This window comes from Acipenser ruthenus, chromosome 22, assembly GCF_902713425.1.
Source record: "Acipenser ruthenus chromosome 22, fAciRut3.2 maternal haplotype, whole genome shotgun sequence".
NCBI lineage: Eukaryota > Metazoa > Chordata > Actinopteri > Acipenseriformes > Acipenseridae > Acipenser > Acipenser ruthenus.
Window position 1 is genome coordinate 18,285,281 of NC_081210.1, and position 21,509 is coordinate 18,306,789.

At 38.9% G+C, this 21,509-nt stretch overlaps 1 protein-coding gene across 2 annotated transcripts in view; it reads left to right on the forward strand.

Moving 5' to 3' along the window:
* The first annotated feature begins 5,320 nt into the window (after positions 1 to 5,320).
* Positions 5,321 to 21,509, forward strand: part of LOC131699421 (collagen alpha-1(XXV) chain-like) — a 61,067-nt gene continuing 44,878 nt past the window's right edge. Inside the window, exons 1-3 of one of the 2 annotated variants that reach the window (XM_058996051.1) lie at positions 5,321 to 5,943; positions 8,743 to 8,812; positions 17,383 to 18,068. In XM_058996051.1, the coding sequence (XP_058852034.1) occupies positions 5,644 to 5,943; positions 8,743 to 8,812; positions 17,383 to 17,408 (396 nt within the window). In that variant the 5' untranslated portion in view covers positions 5,321 to 5,643 and the 3' untranslated portion in view covers positions 17,409 to 18,068. Of the gene's footprint in view, positions 5,944 to 8,742; positions 8,813 to 17,382; positions 18,069 to 21,509 lie in introns of those variants that run through there. The other variant, XM_058996052.1, reaches the window with a different exon arrangement.

Here is a 21,509-nt window from a genome sequence, read left to right on the forward strand (position 1 = left end):
GAGATTTCAATCTTGTCTGTAACCTCTTCAAAGAAAATGTGTGGTTGCCTGTGGTGAAGACTGAACAGCCAGTCTCAGTAGGCTAGTCTTTTACAGCAAACTTATAATCATTGTGTAAATTAGAAACTAACAGAAAACATGGAAACATATGTTTTTTTTTCCTCTAAATTTTTGTTTTGCTTCTCTGACCTACACCTTAGCTTGCAGATGTCATTAATAACCTGCTTCTGCAGGTAGTTAAAGCGGCATAACTGTTTAAATGACAGAAACACAAGAGGGGTTCAGAGAGGTAGGAAACCTGTACACCAACAGTGTGGTTTTCTCTTAAATTAAATTACAGATTCACGCAGGTATCGTATTTAAAGTGTACAATTGAGCCGGATTGTTGGACACTGCAACTTTTAAATCATAAGCAGACCTTACTATAATTTTACCATAATGTAGCATTTTCAGAACTGAAAATGTTTTTATGCTCACCATATTGTACAAAGCAGCTCTGGAAGTGTGACAGGCATTATTTTTAAGTTTTTCCATATATATATATATATATATATATATATATATATATATAATGTGCATAGATCTGTACGAGATGGTCTCAACAAGCCTGTCTCTTGTACAGTGGTTAAGATCTGGGCAAGCACAAGGCTGTGTTTGTATCCAGTCTCGACCTGTGCATTTCTTGTTGATGTCTGTATTAGTAACACTAGCTCTTTCTTGAATTCTTCAATAATATAAATATGTTAAACCCTGTATATATAATAATTGACAATGCTCTATATTTTTTAAAAAACCTTTACATTAGACTTCTTAATTACATAGACAATCATAGCCATGCTCACAGGAGTACCGGGAGCAATATTGATAAGGTAATGTGCAGGTAACAGAATGATCCACAGATTTGAATTGAACCAGGTCCTGTCACCACCTGTCAGCTGCTTAGCAAGGGAGAGATGTTTCACAATGTGCAGATACCTCATAATCTGGCATGACAGTGCGATGAACAGTTCATATGTCAAGTTTTTAAAAAAAGCGATGTAAACCATGCATTGGCACTATTTAGTGTTTAACAGTGAGCATAAATACTGTAATTAAACTGTAAGTGAGAGGGAGATCTTTTAGTGTTTCGTCTCATGGAGAGTGGATCTTTCTGTACTGTAGGTGGCCCATATATCATTTCAAACCCTCAAGTAAAACTATAAATGAACTAATTCCTTCTCTAGTGGTCTGGAAGCCCTGGTCTGTTTCTTCTTGTGTTGATTTTCACACTTAACACTGCATCAGTGTAAATAGGCATTTATAACTTCATTTCTTACACTTAGTTTGACCCCAGAATTGATCATCTTTCATCTGTTTTCAATGCTTAATAACTGTTTCAACACTATTTAACTAAACAGAGAGACTCCCCAAGGAAAATGAAGCGTGTTACAGAACAATATAGAGATAGATAAACATATGAATGTGTTACATTAGTTTATGGCTGGTGTAGTGAACAAAGCATGAACAATGGATTTCTATTGAAGTTCACAGTTAAGGTAACTAGCCAATGCTGTAATGATAGCACAGAGACCAGGACAGAGGACAGTTAGAAATAAAGTTAGAGGGTAGGAAACATCTCATTACACAGAGTGCTCCGGGTAGAAAATAGGTTCCCCAGCAATGTTGTTGATGCTGAATCACTGGGGTCCTTTATTGTTAGACCAAACTTGACAACGTTTTGAGTTCAATCAGCTGCTAGTAACCAGACAAGCATCACTTTACTATGTCAAGCAAAATACATACAGCAGGCAGGCAGCTCTTACAAAATGGATCACCTCTAATCTAATAACAATTCAGCACAGGATTAGAAATACACATTATACCACTGGAAGTCTTACTCTTAGTGCTCAGCTTTAAGAGCCTCCTTCCCTTAATATATATAATATATTAATGAACGTGTTTCCAAGGTGTGCAGCAATGAGGCGTGTTTCCAACATGTGCAGCAATGAGGCGTGTTTCCAACGTGTGCAGCAATGAGGCGTGTTTCCAACATGTGCAGCAATGAGGCGTGTTTCCAACATGTGCAGCAATGAGGCGTGTTTCCAACATGTGCAGCAATGAGGCGTGTTTCCAACGTGTGCAGCAATGAGGCGTGTTTCCAACATGTGCAGCAATGAGGCGTGTTTCCAACATGTGCAGCAATGAGGCGTGTTTCCAATGTGTGCAGCAATGAGGCGTGTTTCCAACATGTGCAGCAATGAGGCGTGTTTCCAATGTGTGCAGCAATGAGGCGTGTTTCCAACATGTGCAGCAATGAGACGTGTTTCCAATGTGTGCAGCAATGAGGCGTGTTTCCAATAATGCTGCACAACCCAAGCAGTAAACAATTACTGTAAGTGGTCAAAACTATGCGTAATTAAATTACTAGTGATACTTCGGGAAATCTTGTGTTTTTGTACATAGTAGGGCTGAAGTAAGGATAGGCGCAGTGCAAACAATTGTGGCTGCAAAATCCAAATTGCCTAGCGACCAGGCAATTATTTTGCACTGCAACCTATGTAAGCTTAAGAGCAATGCAAATTACTCAACACACACAAATAATGAGCTGCAATCATGATAATGAGGGTTGCAATGAGTGCTGCCTGTGTATCGGGGTATTTAGCGGCCGCATTTAAAGCCTAGAGGTGAGGTGAGTTAGGAGTACAGACAGCAATAGGCGCTGTATGAGATTTGTGGAGCACGAAAATCAAGGGCAGCAAAGTCCTCTTGGCACACAGAAAAGAAAAAAGTTTTCTGAGGAGCTAAAAGTCCTCACGGCTAAGGTCATAATAATTGAGTTATTTGGAAAAGCCTCAGTCAACATCAGTTATGCTACCAAGGAGGCCATATAGTCCTCTATAGTGGAGAAAGTCAATGCTGTCGTGTTACCAGGACGACAGTCACCCAGGTAATAAAAAGGTGAAACAAAGCTGTTAGGTCTAGGATGACCTGCGTAGTGAGACGATAATGCCTTACCACCGCATCCTCCAGCATCCCAAACAAAGTGACCCTGGGTTTGAATATGCAGGGTCTTCTCCGTATTGCCCTTCTCCGAAGGTTTTCCTGCCTGTTCTCAACAAAAGTGTTGCCGCATCAGGAAATGAACCACAGCAGCCATCCTGAGGCCAATGACAGGTATCTGCAGGTGCGTGGTTTTATACAGCTCTTAATTACTCGCTTCTACAATGGTTTGCATCTTGTAACAGGAGGTGCAAAGTTTTTGGAGGGTCAGCAATTACCCAAGTGCAAGACAAAATCCTTACATCTCATTATAATGTTTGCGCCCGCTTAGTATTCCAGATCCCCACCCATTTCCATGCTCTTTTCTTTATTTGAATACATTTCAATATCATTTAAACGGATTAATGATGGCAAAGTGCTAATTTGATAGCGGGTGCAGAACGACAGGTGATCACCATTCTTCACATACGCCGCATTTTTAGTGGCTGCTAAAGTCCCACTTTACGACTGCTAAACGCGGTTTGCGTGTGCAAAACACCGATTTGGGCCGCAATATGGGTGTTTTGCAGCCTCATATCACTTTGCACGTATCCTTACATCAGCCCCTCTATATGCTGCTATATTTTAATGTAAAAATCATTCATTTCTTAGGTAAGGTAATCCAAGATTAGAAACCAGACATAAACATTGAAACATCTGATTCCTGGTAGCTAATGACTTTCTTTAATGTAGGTCAGATTCTATAACAGCAATCAGACACTGTGACCTACAGCAGAGGAAGTGATTAGGTACCAAGATGTTCAAACTTTTTACTTTTTTTAAGTTTTTATAGTTGGATTCGGATTTTTTCACTATTTTATGGGAGAGACATATTCTGTAGGAAATCCATTTATAATGAATATCTACAACAATCAAACACCCACAAAATGATTTCTCACAGTGAAAAAGCAGCGTTTTATATAGATAAAGATAAAGTCTGACCAAACTAAAGCAGGAGGACAAAATCCTATTGGTGCTTTGGTGTACTCCCAAATGATACAATGATACAATTGGACATGTTTTATAAGTTAAATATAAAATGTGTTAATAACAGCATGCTACTTTACCCCCTTTACTTTATAGCAGTGTGGTTTAACTCACTGCAGCAGATCAGCCTTCAACTGTAAGTCCCCTAAGCCATGTGCTTATAAGCATCTGGAAAACCAATGCTTGGGGTCTAGGCTCCTGCAGTGAAACCTTCTAAACAGTAGTTTAAGGCAGTGTATTTAATTTATTCTTAGAAAATCTATTCGACTGGCATAAAGTCCATATTGATGTCTATAGCTCAAATTTTCATCTAACTGGCGTCTGATCAATAAAGCAACTGATTTGATGGTATAGCTTACTCATGAGTCAGGGTGAATTAAAGGCTCACTTGTATTTCTTGGGACATGAGATAGTTGGAGAGAGTGAACATCAATAAGAAAAATGAAGCAGACCTTTTTTGGTAAAACAGCACAGTATGTATATATATAATTTTAAAAGTAGAACAACAACAAAAAAAATGCCTTATTTGAACATTTTTATTTTTCAATAGATACCCCGTTTTTCAATTAAATAAAAACAAACATATTTGCTTCACGCGAAAAGTAATCTTTTTCAATAAAACGTTGTTTGTTTGTTTGTTTTATAATAATAATAATAATAATAATAATAATAATAATAATAATAATAATAATGTGAGAAGGTTTATGTTTAATTCTAAACATTTGGTTTTGTAGTGTAGGCGGTATTTAAAGATTTTTTTATTAAAGAAATCAACAGGAATGTAGAAACATGCTACCAATGTAGAACTTTATTTAATTAATCAGCAACCAATTGTAACATAAAAAAAACAAAGCAAAATCCTTATCAAATGCGATTTAAATTGCATTAAAATTGTTTATCTTAATGTGCGATTCTGGCAAAAACTCATTTTTATTTGGAAGGTTTCATTAAATGTCTATAAAAAGTGCAACATTTTTGACTAATTATTCTGCATATGAAGGGCTGCAATGCTGAATGTAATGCTTATTATGTTCGAAGTGCACATTTGTAGTATATTGGCATGCGTGGTGGTATATTTTTGTAACGGGGTTACAGTTTAGAATGCATCTCTCTAAACTAGGTGGTGACAATGGATCCCATCTGTATCAGTTTAACAGACCACTGAAACACAAGCGCATTTCTTTGCGCGTAAACACTCCTGTGGGCACTCGCACCGACTGTTTATGTTGGTTAATTCTGTGCTACACACCCCGCCCACGTGGTTGCAGGGGCGGCCGCATCTCTGACTGGCCAGAATTCTAATTTTGCATAAAGTAAATTGGCTGGCTCGAGATCACTTCACTTTGAACACAGCTGAACCTGGATGAGCAGATGCGAGTTTACTCAACCGGCTCCACATTTCGCACAGCTGGTTAGAATACTCCTGATGAGACCCGATTGTGCCAGCTTGGTTTACGTGCCAACGTTCTTTGAAGCGACCAAGTCCAGTTGAACCCTAATGAAGTAATCGTGTGAAGTTTATTTTGACTTGCTGTTTTGTCAAATAGGTTGTTTGTAGAAGAAAAGCTGGAAAGAAGCTGTGTTGTAGCGTAACTAGAAGTGGCACAGAGAAACTTTATTTTTAAAGTTGCAGCCGAGATGGATTCAACAGAGAAACTAAACCGAAATAAAAACTCAGACGTCAAGAAAGTGGTACCCAAGTCTGAGTTTTTCAGGTGTTTGGCGTCTTTACCAACATGCCTGTGCTTCATGATGGCAGTCAGTTCGGTGGCATTTTGTTTTTTGTTGAGCTTCAAAACTTTTCAGTTGGAAAACAGAGTGAAACTTTTGGAGAAAGGAAACGCACCAGTATTTGCTCCTGCAGAAACCAGTATTCTTACTGAGGGTGGGACTCTCTTACCTGTGATCCGAGATACGATAGAAAGTATTCTGCAAGAGGTAAGAATTGCATATCCGCTACAGTATTTCAAATCATGACACTATGTATGCAGTATCAGATGAACGGGATTGATTTAGATAAACTGTATCTGTATACAATTATTTATTTTGGTTTCATATGGTACGGTAGTGCTGTTGCTATTGTTTGTAACTGTTACATATTAAGATATTGGTCAGTATTTCGCATACGCCAAAAGAGAAATTTGCACCCTTTTTTGCCAAAGAATAGAATACAGTACTGTTATTGTTACCAGTAGCATTTAGGACTCTTTAAATACACACTTTGAATGGAATGTTACTAGTAAATTTAATTTTTACAAACATTGCTAACTTTACAGTGAATACCTTGATCTTTTGCCTCCCCAAAAAGTAGAATTGATATAAACGCCAGAGTTATTTCACCAACTCTTGACTAGCCTTGTTAGTGTTTAAAACAATTCCGTGTCTTGTAAGCAGCACATGTGTTTTGTTTTTTTCTATCGCGGGACAGTGGGTATTCCTTTCATAAATTCAAATGCTGGAAGTCTAAACTAGAGGCATCCAGAGACTAAAACGGGCACTGCAGCTAGTATAACTATTGTATAACATTCTCCTTCGGATATTTAAACAGTTTGTACAAAAAGAATAACAGGGATTTAAACAAATGGTAAGACATGATTGAAAAGCAAACAAAAAGCAGACTGTTCTAAAAGCAGTATGGTAATTCTATCTTGTAGCTACACTTCCCAGATGCTATCGAAATGGTGTCGGAGACTTGTCTTGATACAGCATATGAGCGCTTTGGTATGAGTAATGAATGTAGACAGTACGCAAGGAAGCCACCGGGTCTCCTTGAAGTGAGCTAAAAATAATAGCGCAGAGATGCTCACTGATAAAAGTTGGCAATGATTTTAACTCCGGATATAACTGCTCCGTAAAAGACGTCGACAGCGTACATGAAGCAAATGTGGCAAATTACATGTAACGTTATTTTTGGATTGTCTGCACACTTCTTAAGCCTATTTGCATTCAATATTTTTTTTTGTTGGGATGTTATGACAGCATGTGTTTTGATAGTAATGTGTGGTTTTAAAATACTATCATTAAGTTTAAATCCCCTCCAGTCAGTTTAGATCTTGGTTGTGAATTAGACACCGATTGCGTCATAGATTTCCCGGTTAAACACTGAATGAGTCAGTTCCATCATCCGTTTCCAGACAGATCTGGTTTCTAGGAAAGTTGTATGTCTTGCTGCAAAAGAAGCATGTTTTGTGTTTTTTGTAACCCCTTTTTAAATACATTTAAATGCATTAACTACACGTTGGGTAAATTGCAACTAACTAAACGGAGCGTACTAACTGGGGATGATCCTGGGGTTAGTACGGAGTCCCCCAGTTGCGTATTAAAATGTGTCAATTGCAGCGAACCCAAAGTAATTCATGTTGCCCTCTACTGAAGCACAATACTAAGCTAGTCTTGCAATTTCTGTAGACCTAAAAGCTTGTGGTAACTGGAACAAATATGAACAATACCAACATGTATTGACAACTTTTATGAAACGGAACTATTCATAACCAAAAATGATGCAATCGTTTTATATTTTCGGGGAGGGGGGAGACGTTTACAACAAAACCAGTTTCATCCATATTCACCTTAACGAAGGCCTATTTTATATAATAATAATAATAATAATAATAATAAGAATAATTATTCCAGTAGGACTTTGCAGCGCCTCACTAAGACTCTTCCACAGTGAAGGCGGGATTAAATCTGCTAGTTACAGTATATATTTCATGCAGTTGTGCGCTGCAGATTTGCTGTGGAATCCTCCAGTTTAAATACAATCTTTTATACACTCTATGAAATGGTTTGGCCTTGATTTACCTTCGTATGGATGTACCTAGAAATGAAGCTTTTATAGGTTATACCTGCAATATGTAGTAATCATTTCTGATTCGATTTACACCTTGTATAGTCTGCAATACACCTTTGGTCTTCCTAACGAATGCATTTGTTTTGTGTGTGAATTAAATAATGAGGACTAATACAAGTTTTGTTTATCCTCTAACGCAGCTTAATTAATTGTGGTGATGTTTTATGAAAATTCGATTATACATGTGAATTTGGTTTAGGAAAATGGAAAAATATTTTTATTTGCAATTCAGCTTTAGTAGTATTTACTTTAGTGCGTAAATACATTTCTGTACATAATTTTCTTAAGTTACAAAAATGTAAATTAAAAAAAATAATAAAAGATGATGGGTTTCTAAAAAAAGTAAATAGAGTTCTTGTAACGAAAAATAATACTCTTAAATTAAATATAATTAGCTGGAACCAATCACTCCTATTTTGAGGCTTGTGGGGTAATTACGCACGTGCTCAACATGTACAAGTACTTTTTAACATGGGTGGCAAAATCTTGTAAGAAAACGGCGTTAATTTGTGTTTAAAGTGCAAGAAATTGTGATATGTAGTGTGTGTGAAGATCATTTTCCTTTTTCAGTAAGGCAATGCCACTCTGTGTACTAATACATTACGTTAGTACTGTACCCTTTGCAGTAGTACTGCGTTCTAGTGCCATCCTATAAGGATAACTAAGTTCAACATGCAGCAGAGGGAAGTATAGTAAAGCGGAGCAAAGCAGAAGCATGTCAAGTACAAGTTTAACACATGGAAAGTTTATACAGTAAAACAATAGGAAGGGCAGTTCTGCATGCTATATAGCACTGGGGCATCCCAAGAGTAGGATCAGGAATGTGTCTAGTGGTTGGTTTACTGTGGTTCCCTCTTAACCGTGTATTCCCTCTTTCTTGTGTGTAGAGGTTAAATGAAGCGTTGCCTAGACTGCGGACAGCCAGGGACCTGCAGGCACAGTGCTCCTGCCCTCCAGGTATGTGTTTCTTGTTTTTTGGACTTCACCTGAAGTAAGTACTTCTAGACAGCTGATTGCTGTGCCCATCCCACAGTCCCCCCTGCTGTCTCTGAGGAAGTTACTCTGTAGGTGAAGACCTGCAGGGTGTGTAAATGAAGAGACTGTTCCCTGCAGAGCTTCTGGGTGGTGTTCAGGACACTGTGGCTGTCATCTTGACATGGAGCAGTCAGGAGATTGACAGCAAGGGGAATTGAGCTGTAGTGGTACAGCAGTGGTAATGCAGAAGAGAAAACATAATCACTGGAACTGAAATACAAAACAGCAAATACACAGCTGGAAGCAGGGCTGTTGCTGAGCTTGTATTGCTGCTGTCTTTGCCAACATTATTGGCATAAGGAACTTTAAGTTTGTTTATAAATACTTGAGTCTGTTTATTGTCGTGGTTCCATAGTCATGAGAACTGTAGGTCACTGGTTCTTAAGGGCCCCCCTAAAAAAAAGGGGGTGGGGTGGTATTATAAGACGAGCAAGACTAGTTAAACTAGTGAAACCCACTTAATATCACTCCTCCTCTTAATATTATCTGAAACAAAAACACATTGGAAATGTGAAAAAACACCAAGTTATCAAATGTGCCCAGCCATTTAAAGTGGAGATATCAAAAACGCAACTTGTTGCATTGTTAAAGTCTCCATACATTGTGGCACAATATATTTTCTAAGCAGACTTGACTGTGGATTCTTTAGGAGGTTAAACACTGCAAGAAATGTTTCAGTGAAATCAGGGTGTAATTTGTCAGTTTTTATAACTGTTGTGGCGATTCTTTTCCAGCACTGCATCCCAGATAATGGTGAAATTAATTTAACTGTCAAGCAATTATTGCTTTGAGCCGCAGCTAACAGCCATTCAATTGAGGCACAAGAGGCACGTTCTGCAGGGGTTGAATGTCTGTGTAGAGCCTGCTGGGTTTCAACAAAACCCCACTCATCTGCATCCACTGTGAGTTTTCATAATGGCCCTCTTAAATGTGAAGTCAATTAATTATTATGATTATTGTGAATCCTTTTAAAGAGGGGCTGATTGAAGGAATCTTTTACATTGTAGTGTAGTTCTATTTGAATCTGTTGATTTGGGGTATGAGTGTGATAAAACAGTTGCTATTTTTGGATTTGAAAAGTAGTTTTGAAATCCAAAGTATTTACCAGAGACAGAATAAACAGTATTGGCTCCAATGTTGTTCTGTAGAGTGGGTGTGTAATGCTAGAATTACACTGATCTTTCAAGTGTCCTGGGACATTATTAAATGCATTTCAGATTACTCAAGGGTGCACAGCTTTTGCAGCTAAACCGTGCCAAAACCACTTACAATGCGTAAGTATTGTGTTCAAGCTTGTATAAAATACTGGTTAAAGGCATTAATAATATTTCCCAGACCCTGAACTTGTTCAGTTCCAGTATTAATTCTGTTGGTAAACCATTTAAAGAGCAGGTACCACCAATATCCCGAATCACAGACCAAAATGTTTTATGTTAAATGTTATGTTAAATGCCCTCAGCTCGCAGAGAAACCCTATTCATTACATCAGCTGTACCTCTTTCAGTTTCTACCGTGCTCATCTGCTTTAAAAAATCATACCTGAGGCACCTCTCGGAATTCCATTGAACTTGTATGAAGTCCATACAAAACGGTGGAATCACAATTGGCCACTTATCTCGGTCATTTAACAGTATTCTCTTCATCCACCTTTCCCCTCTTTTCAGTGAAATTTACAATGGTCTAAATACAGGGTGGTTATGATTAGAAAACAAATATAGCTGTATTTTTATCTTGTGATTAATAATAAACCCGTGTATAGAGTTATAGGATGGTGAATGTCTGTGTGGGATATACAACAACAACAACAACTTCAATTTATATAATAGCGCCTTATGTGCAGACCTGCACATTTCAAGGCACTTTACACAGTTTGAAAAAAATACAATATCTAAAAGAAAATAAACAAAACCAATCATAAAATCAGGAAACAAAAACCAGATTTGGCTATGAAAGCTTCTCAAGGTCCTTAACCAAATGTGAGACCGAACAGATAAGTCTGAAGACCTTTTTTAAACCTATCAACTGACTGGCAGTTCCTGATGTCAACGGGGAGGGCATTCCATAGCACAGGAGCCAGGTGGCTAAAGGAATGACCTCCGAAACCAACCTGTTTCACATCAGGAACAACCAGCAGGCCAGCCTGGGAGGAGCTAAAGGTACGAACCGGCTGGTAAGGACAAAGTAATTCAGTAAAGTAAGCAGTGTCCAAGAAGTTTAAGAAAATTGTTATAAAGATCAACTGCATCATCTCCCAATACAGGAAGAGGCCCGATTTAGAGATCAAATTAGAGCGGTATGAGATCGAGAAGTTGTTGTTCTTGGGAGTAGATGTACTTAGTAAGTTAAGATCAGTTGAATCAATGTAGTGGTCAGATACAGCAAAGTCATTGACGTGGAGGTCAAGAACTTGAAGACCAGAGGTTAGACGAGATCTAAAACACGGCCACGGTTATGAGTTTGGGATCGAACATGTTGATAAAGTCCAAAACAATCAATGACGCCGAGAAAAGAAGCAACAGGTGGGTAAGTGGGGGAGTCCATATGAAGATTGAAGTCACCCACGACGATGAGTCTAGTGGTAAGCAAATAAAGCACAATGTGAGGATTCAGGATAAAAAAGTAGCTTTAGGTGGATGATAAAGTACCACAAGAATAAAACCTAATGGAAATGCAAATTTTACTGCAAGATATTCAAAAGAAGAATTGTTGTCAAAAGATAAGGCAGTAGCAGTGTAGGAGGATTTAAAAATGACAGCAGATACACCACTCCTACCTGAATTATGAGGTTTGTCAAGAAAAAAGTAGTTGGGAGATGTAGCCAGATGCAAGGAGGAGAAATCCCCAGGAGAGTGCCAAGTTTCAGTGAAAGCAACAAAGTCAAATCCATTTTCCAAGATGTATTGGTTAAGAAAGATAGCCTTGTTTGGGGAATGAGTATTTAAAAGAGCCGTTTTAAGCCAACTAGATATTGCTAGTAATCTATTTCACCCCCTTCCCTGAGGTGTTGAAAGATATTGATTGCAGCGAGGGATCCATACATTAGGTACAGAACTGGGGATCAACTTAGTGGAAAGGAATCTGGAAAAACACATAGCTAACTGTTAGTCTGTAATAGCTGTGAAACACACAGTGGCGAAGTTAAAAGCAGTGTGGCTAGCAGCAAGTAGTCAACAGTAGTAGACAGCAGCAAAGTAGTTGCTATTTGAGCAATATATAATGGCAATAAAATTACTTTAGGAACAGTAAAAAGTAACAGCGTGATTTAAAAGCAGTCTATAATAACATTCAAAAAGTGAAAGAGACAGCACAGGCACCAAAAGCACCCAAACCAGCCCCAAAACAGCGTTTTCTGTCTTGTCCTTGTCTGGTCTGCTGCTCACACCAGCAAGGAGGATTCAGTCAGCAGCAGGTTAGACAATTAGCAAAACATAAACGAGAAGGGCCTTACTAGATGATATATACAGTTTTTCTTTTATTTTTTTTTCATAATTTGAATGCAGCACTAGTTTTAGTTGCGAATGAATACAAAAGTTTTCCTCAATATTCCATTTGTAATGCAGTTTGCTCGGAATTCAATCTGTGGTCTGGTAGCCTTCAGGCTTCATTATTCCAGTGATGGGTGCTTTGTGGGTATTTCCAAAAGCCTAAACTAAGGAAAAAAAAAAAAAAAAAAGCAGCTTATACTTGCATGGAGCTGTTCTTCAGTTCAGGTACCTCGTACACAAAAGCGAAAATGGTTTGTGAACTGTTTGTAAAACATTTAAAAGAATAAAAGTACCGGTACTTTTATTTTAATTGGGAATTAAGTGCAGGTTTGTGTGTTTAAGTTTCAATAGTAAGTTACTGTTTGTCCTAAAATTTAATTAGCAAAAATACTAAAGTTTTAGTAATTTAAAATGATCGAGTAGTGTACATGTGTTAATGCTACTCCTGTTTGTTAGGAAACTTGTTCACAGTGTCTTCATAAAGTTTATTCAAAGCCGCCTTCCTGGCTTTAGAGTCCAAGAGAGCACGTCCTGTGTGTTACTGTGATATGCTGAAACAGCTGCTAAAAGTAGTCCGACTGCATCGAGTTGTTTGATTTCTTCAGCTATTCATTCAAACCGGAGACTAGGTGCTATTGTGGTTACTTTATTGCTGCTGACAGCAAACACTATTCTCCATTTTATGTATTTATTTATACTTTTTTGTATATTTTTTTCTTTATTTGCTATATTAAATTGAAATACATAGATTTAATGTATGGAGAACAGCAAGGAAGCAGGTGGTCTACATTGACAGACCGCATTAATTCATGTGCAGATATTTTCTTTCAAGCAGAAAAAAGGTAAAATACTTTTACTGTATTTACATTTTCTGGTGGATTGATTTAGAACAGTGATTAAACATGAAAGATAACATTCAAGGTCCTTTCTCAGAGATTAAGGCCCTCGTATTGACCAATCAAGTCAAAGAATCTCTGATCCATTTTATAATTTATTATTGTATTAAACATGTAGTCTAAAACCATTACAGAAATAAACACTGAAATGTGTTTAGAATCTGTTCTGAAAGATTTTAGTTTATTTTTAAACTTTTGGTTTTGCAGCATACACTCCCTTATAAAAGTTTACCACACTAAATTTGCATGGTTGTTTTGTAGTTTTCCCATGCTTTTCTCATGGTTGTACTATACATTTACCATAGTTTACCATGGCAACCATACCTTTCTGGGCTTTAAAACACTTACTTCCTTTACCATGCTTTCACAACACTATTACTTAGCTATTCTTTTCTTGTGGTAATATTTTATAAGAGGTTTTTGCTTTTATAGCAAGTCTTCGGTTCATGTGTAAAATTAACACGCTCGGCACATTGAAAAATTTAGTAATAAATTAACTTATTTAATAATAATCCCCAACTGTTTTCTAGAGTTGATTAATTCCCAGGCCATGCTGACAGTAAATATAGAAGAGCCCTTCAGTAATTCACTGCTTTCAGTATTTCATGATTGTTTGGTGTGTAAGTACTGCCCCCAGCCAGCGAGTCAGCCTGCCCCTCACCGAGTGTGACAGGCTGCTGGGAAGAAGGGATGGAAAGGAGCAGGTAATTGGTTTGATTTGTGTGTTGAGGAAATGGCTCTTGCCTCAGGTGTTACAACAACAAGAAAAGCCTCAGATCTTGGGCCCCAGGGGCAGGATCTGGTTTTCCAGCTTGTTTTCATTTTGCTCCTTTTGAATTGTTTTGTTGGGCCAAATTCGAATACTGATGAATGTGTTGTATCATTTTGTGTCGATTTGTTCATTTGGATGACATAAATATGCTAAGATGTACACTGCACTGGTTGGCTAACCATATTTATATTATGCATCCCTCTTTTAACTTGTTGCTTCCTAAGCTGTACCTGAGTTTGCATGTGGAAGCACAAGAATCAGCTTTCAAGGGTGTTTCTTACCAGTAGAACCTACCTTTCAGAAATGTAAATGGACTGAACTGAGTGCACAGAAATGTAACTGTGGAATAGATGCAGTAGAGAAGGTTCAAATTCAACAGTGTGCTGGATGGTCTAGATCAGGGGTCGCCAACCCTGGTCCTTGTGAGCTACTGTGGCTGCTGGTTTTCGTTTCAACCAATCTCTTATTTAATTGAACCAATTATTGGCTTAATTAGTCAAGATTAACAGGTGTTCCAGATCTCTAGCCACTGATGATGTAAAGACACCTATAAAACCTGCTGGTTAGGGGCTCTCTAGAACCAGGGTTGGAGATCCCTGCTCTAGATACTAGTGGGGATGTGTACTCTTTCTGCGCTGATGAACATTAACGGTTGAAGGTGCTTTTTCTTCTTTTCGTTAAAGACTCTGTCCTGGTTTTTGGAGCATGTGATGTGTAATGTGTTGCGAGCAGTATATTTTGGGGGCTCTATTGAGATGTATACATGACAGAGGAGAAGCTTACAGGAGGGTTTCTAGGCACTCGTTATTAGACTTGTAATAGATGTGTCTGTTGGAAGCATGCTGGAAGGCCTGTCACTTTTAGGATGCTGAGAAGGATGCTCTTGATCCTTGAAAAATTCCTGCTTGTGGACTTTACTGTTTGCATTCAGGCTTTTTCTGATGACCACTTCAGCATGAAGTAAACTGGTGTATATCCAGGCTTTGCTTCCTTAAGGAAAACCTTTGGCTTTTAGATCAGTTTAAGATAAACCTAGAAAATGGGAACAAATGCAGTATAGCTTATAGTTTGTGATTTGTTAAACTATGAAATATATATTTTAAGATGTAATTTGTTCTCAGATAAACTATGGAATAGACAAATCTGTCTGTCCCCTGGCCTTAAATGTCATGGGTTTGTTGGTTCACTCTTTTTTTTTATAGTGTCTTAGTCATTTGAAAGTCCAAATGCTACCTTGTTGAACCTTGTAAAGTGTAAGGTGTACCCTTTCTCCATTAACAGTGGCTGTCCCAGGAAAGGTGACTCCTGTGGCTTCCCCTCAGCAAGAGGCAGATATATTCATTCTATTTAAATAGTCTTCAAGCATTCCTGCAGCTGTATAATTGAAAACTATGAAGATGCAAGGGTAATGTTCCTATAGACAGCAGTATGTTTGTGTAATACAATTTGGGGGGCATCCTGGTCTCTTAAAATAAGTTACACATTCAAAGAAGACACAAAAAGCAACATGTAAATTTGCTGTTGTGTTTAATGATAAAGAAGCGCTAGACTGCAGAATGAATGTTCCCTCCCTTATCACTGCCCCCCCTTTTTGTAGTGGTTTCCTCCTCGTAGCTTATCGGGTTGTGATTTGTTAGGTTAGATCCAGTAAATGAACTGCAATCAGACCTCGTACCCTACAGAACAGGAAGAGATTAGCTACCATGTTTGATCTATCAGTATAGTGTTTACTGTTTGGAAAACCCAAGTCAAAAAACCTGATGGAACCACAGCAGTTGAAGCAACTGATCTGAACATCATCATTTTTTGATTATGAAGAGTCCAGCTCCAACTGTTCTGCATAGGAACTGCCACTTTGTAAAATGTTATGGTTTGTATAAAGATTTTTCATCCAGAACTATTGAATACCCAATAATGCTACATTTAGAAATACCAAAAGACACTTTCTGCATTTTTCCTCTTTAAACTATTGATAGAGACCCAATAACGAAACTGTAATAACGAATGAAAAATAATATACAATATAATGTACACATGGTCACAAGAAGATGTTTTTGCATATCTGAAAGAATTTTCTGTACTGTATCAGTACTTTGCTACACTATTCTAAAGCATAGGATATCAACCACAAAGCCTTCTGTAACTGCCGTGGTTTTGAAATTTAATTCAAAACGGGCTGCAGCGTAAAGCTGTCATATGGACTGCATTAGCCACACCACAGCCGGCTGCCTGGCTAAATATTATTAAAGAGTAACTCGGGTGATTAGGCCAGGCACAGATTAAGTAGCTGCTCTGAATTCCAAACACTTACACCTGCATGGGAAGTGGACTGTATCTATCTAAGAGTGATTGATAGCATGTGACATGCTCTTAAGTTTTGTATACTTCTTTTGTTACATATAGCTACTATTGAAAAGCAAAGCTTGTATTGGAAACGTGTGTGGGTATGTATTATGACAGGAACAAAGGTCGTTATGCCGAATTTGAGTTTTGAGTGAATTATTATTTCAAGTTCAACATCTGTAAGGATCCTAAATCAACATGTTTTTTTTGGTGACTCCTTGAAGGCTGGGAGGGGGGACACTGTGATCCCTACTGAAATCCAGTAGTTAAGTGCTGCTGGCAGTGAAACTCAATCCGGTGGATGGGACAGCAGGATCATTTACATCCTCATCAGGTGTTTCTTGGTTGTACCCTGAAAGCATGCTGTAAAAGTAGAGCTCACCTTGTTCCAATATTAAAAACTGACTGCACTCCACCTGTAGCCTACACAATGTTGTAGTTCCGTAAGAAGACATTTTGCTGTCATTCTGAAGAGTTCTTTTTACAATTTATTCAGATATTGTGCTTTGTTTCATTCAAAGTGTTAAGGTGCTTGGACTGAGTTCATGAGCCACTCTTGTTTCAGTTGTCTGCCATAGATATGTCATGCAGGCTAGATCAGCCAAAGTCTTTATTTTAGTAAGTGACAGCGCCATCTAGAACACTTCTGTGTATTGCCTTCAAAACAAAAGGAAATTTAAGCCAAAGTGGCTGATCACTGGGTGGCGCCAGCTCTTGCTTCTTTAACTGGGTGATCTAGGTTTAGTTCCAGCTATCTATGGTGGGTCATTGGAAGTGAAGAGCAGCTCCTGATCTAAACTAAACACAGTCTTTGAATAATTCTATTGAGAACCATCCAATGATTGCAAACATTATAAAACCTTGAGGGGAAAATAGAAAAGCAACATCTGAAGCTACTTACTTTAAGAATAAGATCCACAGCACTCACACTCTCTCTCTCTCTCTCTCTCTCTCTCTCTCTCTCTCTCTCTCTCTCTCTCTCACACACACACACAGAGCAGGACTTGACTGTCAGGAAATGACCCTTCCTGCCCTTTACCTCCCTGGGTGCAATACTCTGGCATAGAGCTTCCCCCACAGCCCCCAGCCTCCATCCCCTGCGGAGTTAGTCATGGGATGTGGGCCGTGCCTACGACACTCTGCTACTCCGTCTACAGCAGTCAGCGTGTGTGTCTGTGTGCGCGAGCGTGTGTGTGTGCCCTCCTTGTCTGAACGTGCTGTTCGATGGCAGAGCAGTGCTGTACCGTGATTTAACCCAATCTTCTCAATCCACTCAACCCTCCCTGGGAGCCGACTACCCCTGGGTAAGGATTTTGACAGCTTGCTGCATTGGCTGTTTGGAGTTGAACCCTACACTCTTCAACAAAGTGCCAAGTAAATGTAGCTCTTCAAAATGAAACTTTCTCTACTTCTTAAAATAACTATCAAAATAACTTACGTGGAATGCTGTATCATCTTCAACAGTCTGCAGTATGTATACAGTGGTGGGACAAAATTAAAAGCACATGCAATATGTAGCACACACTTTGAAATGGCCTGTCCTTTACGTGATGCTGTAGTAGGGCATGAGGCAATCCCGATGTGCAGAACACACGTGTCTTCTTGTTACACAGTTGATATCTAATGTGCAAGAATGTTCTCGACTCCTCTTTAAAAAAAAAAAAAAAAAAAAAGAAGAAAAATCACAGCATTTACATATTTTAAATACCACAAACGCAACACTTGGTGTTTCAAAGTAATTGTTTTGAACAAGATGTTGACCCCGATTCCTTTGAAAACCTAGAAATATGATACTTAGTCAATCGCCTGTGGTTTTTAAGACCAGTATTTCCCAACATGAAATTATGTAATGTTTTATAGTATCTGATAACATTTAATATATTATGTCCTTTTAAGTAAATAATAATAAATCCAATGTTGTTCTTGGCATCTCTGATTGTTGTTAAATATTTAAAAACAGTATTTTTTGGGAGGGGGGGGCTAGGTGGTGCAGTGGTTCATTTTTAGTGCTTTTAGGTACATAGAGCTAACAATAATTCCAGTAAATCATATGTGCTTCCATTACTTCATACACAGCACATTTTTAATAAAAAAAGTACTTCTATGAGTTTTACAAGTGCTCGAATGTTTGCCCAGCGTCAGAACTGTACCCAGTCCCATGACTTGTGTGTTTTTAGCATGTTTGCATTCTTTTAAGTGGCATCTTGAAGTGGAATGAACAGACACGCCGGAAGAACAACAATAAAGTATCTTTAACAAGTGATCAGTATGGTTGATTTTCAATCAAATACACATTCACCATAACGTGTGCATTGGAGACTGTGAGACCTACATGATGTCAGTAATTCATATTGGGTAAGATTCACTGGATTACGATTCATACCCGTGGATGCTGTGGTTCGAACCCTGGCTCTGGTCAAGTTAAAGGAGTTTGGTGGTTTGCATGGATTGGATGGTCTGTCACCCCCTCAAGGAGGGTCACTCCAGGGCAAGAAGCTCACATTGCCACTGCTTGTGGATAAATACATAACTTTCTACTGCTGCCTCATAACCAGTGGTGTGGTGGTAAATAAAGTGGGTAAACGCCCCTGTTTGGAGTTGAACAGATAGATTCAACAGAGATAGATTGAACATGAAGAGATACATTGTTATTGGCCCTCAGCCAACCAGGGCCCCCCATACAGTCCTTTCCCTCTCTGGTGCTGTTCAGACCCGATGGTGCGCTTCATGTGAACAGTTCTGTGAGGGTCCTTTCATGGGCTAGGATGAAGGCTACTAGCAGGTCCAATGTGCCTAACAACAGAACATAAACAACCAATCACAGAACACTCTCACACACACAAACAGAACATACAGTCCAAGGTCCATGCCCCCCTGCTCACGCCACAGTTCTGAATGCAAGCTCTCAGCTGTCAGTCTTGCGTGCAGCAACACAACACAGATGCTCACTGTTAAAATATCTTGTCTTTTAACCAAGTATTTGCACATCACAGGAGAGTAGAAATTAGTAAACTCTATATCCCTTATGAGAAGTGGGTCAACGCTTTATTGCCCAAATTAAAAAGTGAGTAAACGCTGTTTACCTGCGTATACCCTCGACTACACCACTACTCATAACCACAAAAAAGGTTTATTTCCAAATTGACTGCACTGTCTGTGCATTTGAATTAAACTTACAGCCTTGAATAAACACCTGGCTGTAGAAAGTGTAAACCATTTCTAAACAAATGATTTGAGGTTTTGACTTTGGTTCATTTTTGACAGTCTTGAGATTGTCAAAGGCTGCCAGATGTCAGTGAATGGTGGGTGGTCAGATGGCTAGGCTACAGTACCTGTGACATGAACCTTTATCTGATGGGTATCTGTGGGGGGGGGGGGGGGAGCACTTAATGATAAAGTTTTCCCAGCTGATGCTGATAGTGTTAATGTTGCTCATGCTAATAAACCTTTTCTCACACTACAGTTTGCAGTACATAAACCTGAAACCCAGAACATTATCTTCATATCACCAATGTTTTTATTGAGCAGAAATACCCAGCTTTAGAAACCTGAGTCGGGTTACAGCAAACAACAGTTTTCACAGGGTGTCCTTATTTCTCAGTGTGATGGTGTTCTGTAAGAAGGGAGGTCAATATAATCTATGCAGTCCTTCTTGGGCTGGCTGAAGCAGCAGCTCCTTTTGCTCTCCTAGCAGTTCTAGGTTTGGAGCCTGAAGGTCATGAGGTGAAGTCCTGGTCCAGGCTGCAGTAGCTGACCCCTTGCAGGGAGGATTAAACACATCTCTTCCTAGTGATTTTGTGTTGGGCTCTCCTCTTTTATTTGTGCTTTTCTTTTCTCTCCTTGGTTCTCTTCTACTCGATCGGTTCACCCTCCCCCTATAGCAGGCATACCAGAACATTCCACAGGTACTGGGAGGCATGTAAACTGCCTTCCAGCTGCTACTCCAGTGTGTACAGCTTGGATACAGGCATAGATCTGGTCTGCAGTGTTTCTAATGGAAGATCAGGCTGTATTGGACCTATGGTAAAGCAAATCTCTTTTAAATATAAATAAAAATAGGAACTTCTATGAACCTTCCTGTTCTCAATCAACCTATCCTTTCACCGTGTCTGATTGTACCCAGTGCCCTCCTCGTAAATGAGAATTGTAGGGAGTATTTATCCCAGTTAAACAGAACTGAATTAAATAATGTAATACATACTCCTTGACTAATTTGAAGAAGTTACCACAAGGGTGGATACATATAGAGAGTACATCATAATATGTTCTTTCAAAAGGGTTAAATGTAATACGCAGGGGTGCTGCAGGGATCCCTGCTCTCTCTCTCATCTATATGAATCACCTAAACCGGGATAATTGGCAAGCTAGGAACATTTGCAGACTCAAAGCTGGAGGTTTATAGCTGACACATACACAGTAGCTCAGGATATCCAAAGATATTAGACCAGAAACTAAACTGACTACAGACATGGCAAATTACATTTAAAATGAGCAGTTGTTGAGACAACCAAACCCTCTATCCACATTCAAATTGCATTAAATTCTAACTTGTTCGAATGGGGTCTACTTCTGGCTTTACCGTAGACATAAGCATAGTGCAGTATTGCTAGTATACACTTCTGTACAATCTCTGCTATGTGTGCCGGTGATGCTATCGGTGTTAATGCAGCCCATTAAGACTGAATGTGAATCGTTTGATTCAATGGCCATTGTGAAAGGCCCTGCGAGAGCTCCCTGTATGGGGAGGAGGGGTAGTTGGCTCACCTTGGGTAGCATTGTTCCCAGGCATGGGAAAGTTTACCCACAATATCATCAAGGAACATTGAAGCACAAGTAGGACCCTTTTGTGATGTACGCTTCTCCCAGGGCAGTAATTATGAAACTAATAGAGGTACTTAAACGAGACTGGAGGGGAACAGTCCATTCGCAAGGTCTAGGGCCTGCGCAAATGGAACGTTTGTTGAAAATGTTAAATGTCTAATTTGGCTGTCATGGCATCACACTTTTCCAGCTGAAGCACTGGTTCTCAATGTGAACTCACTGCTGTTTAAAAAAGGCTAAAGGTCGGGCTGCTAATTAGACATTGCTTTTAATGTACAGGGTGGGGGTTTACACCCAGTGTT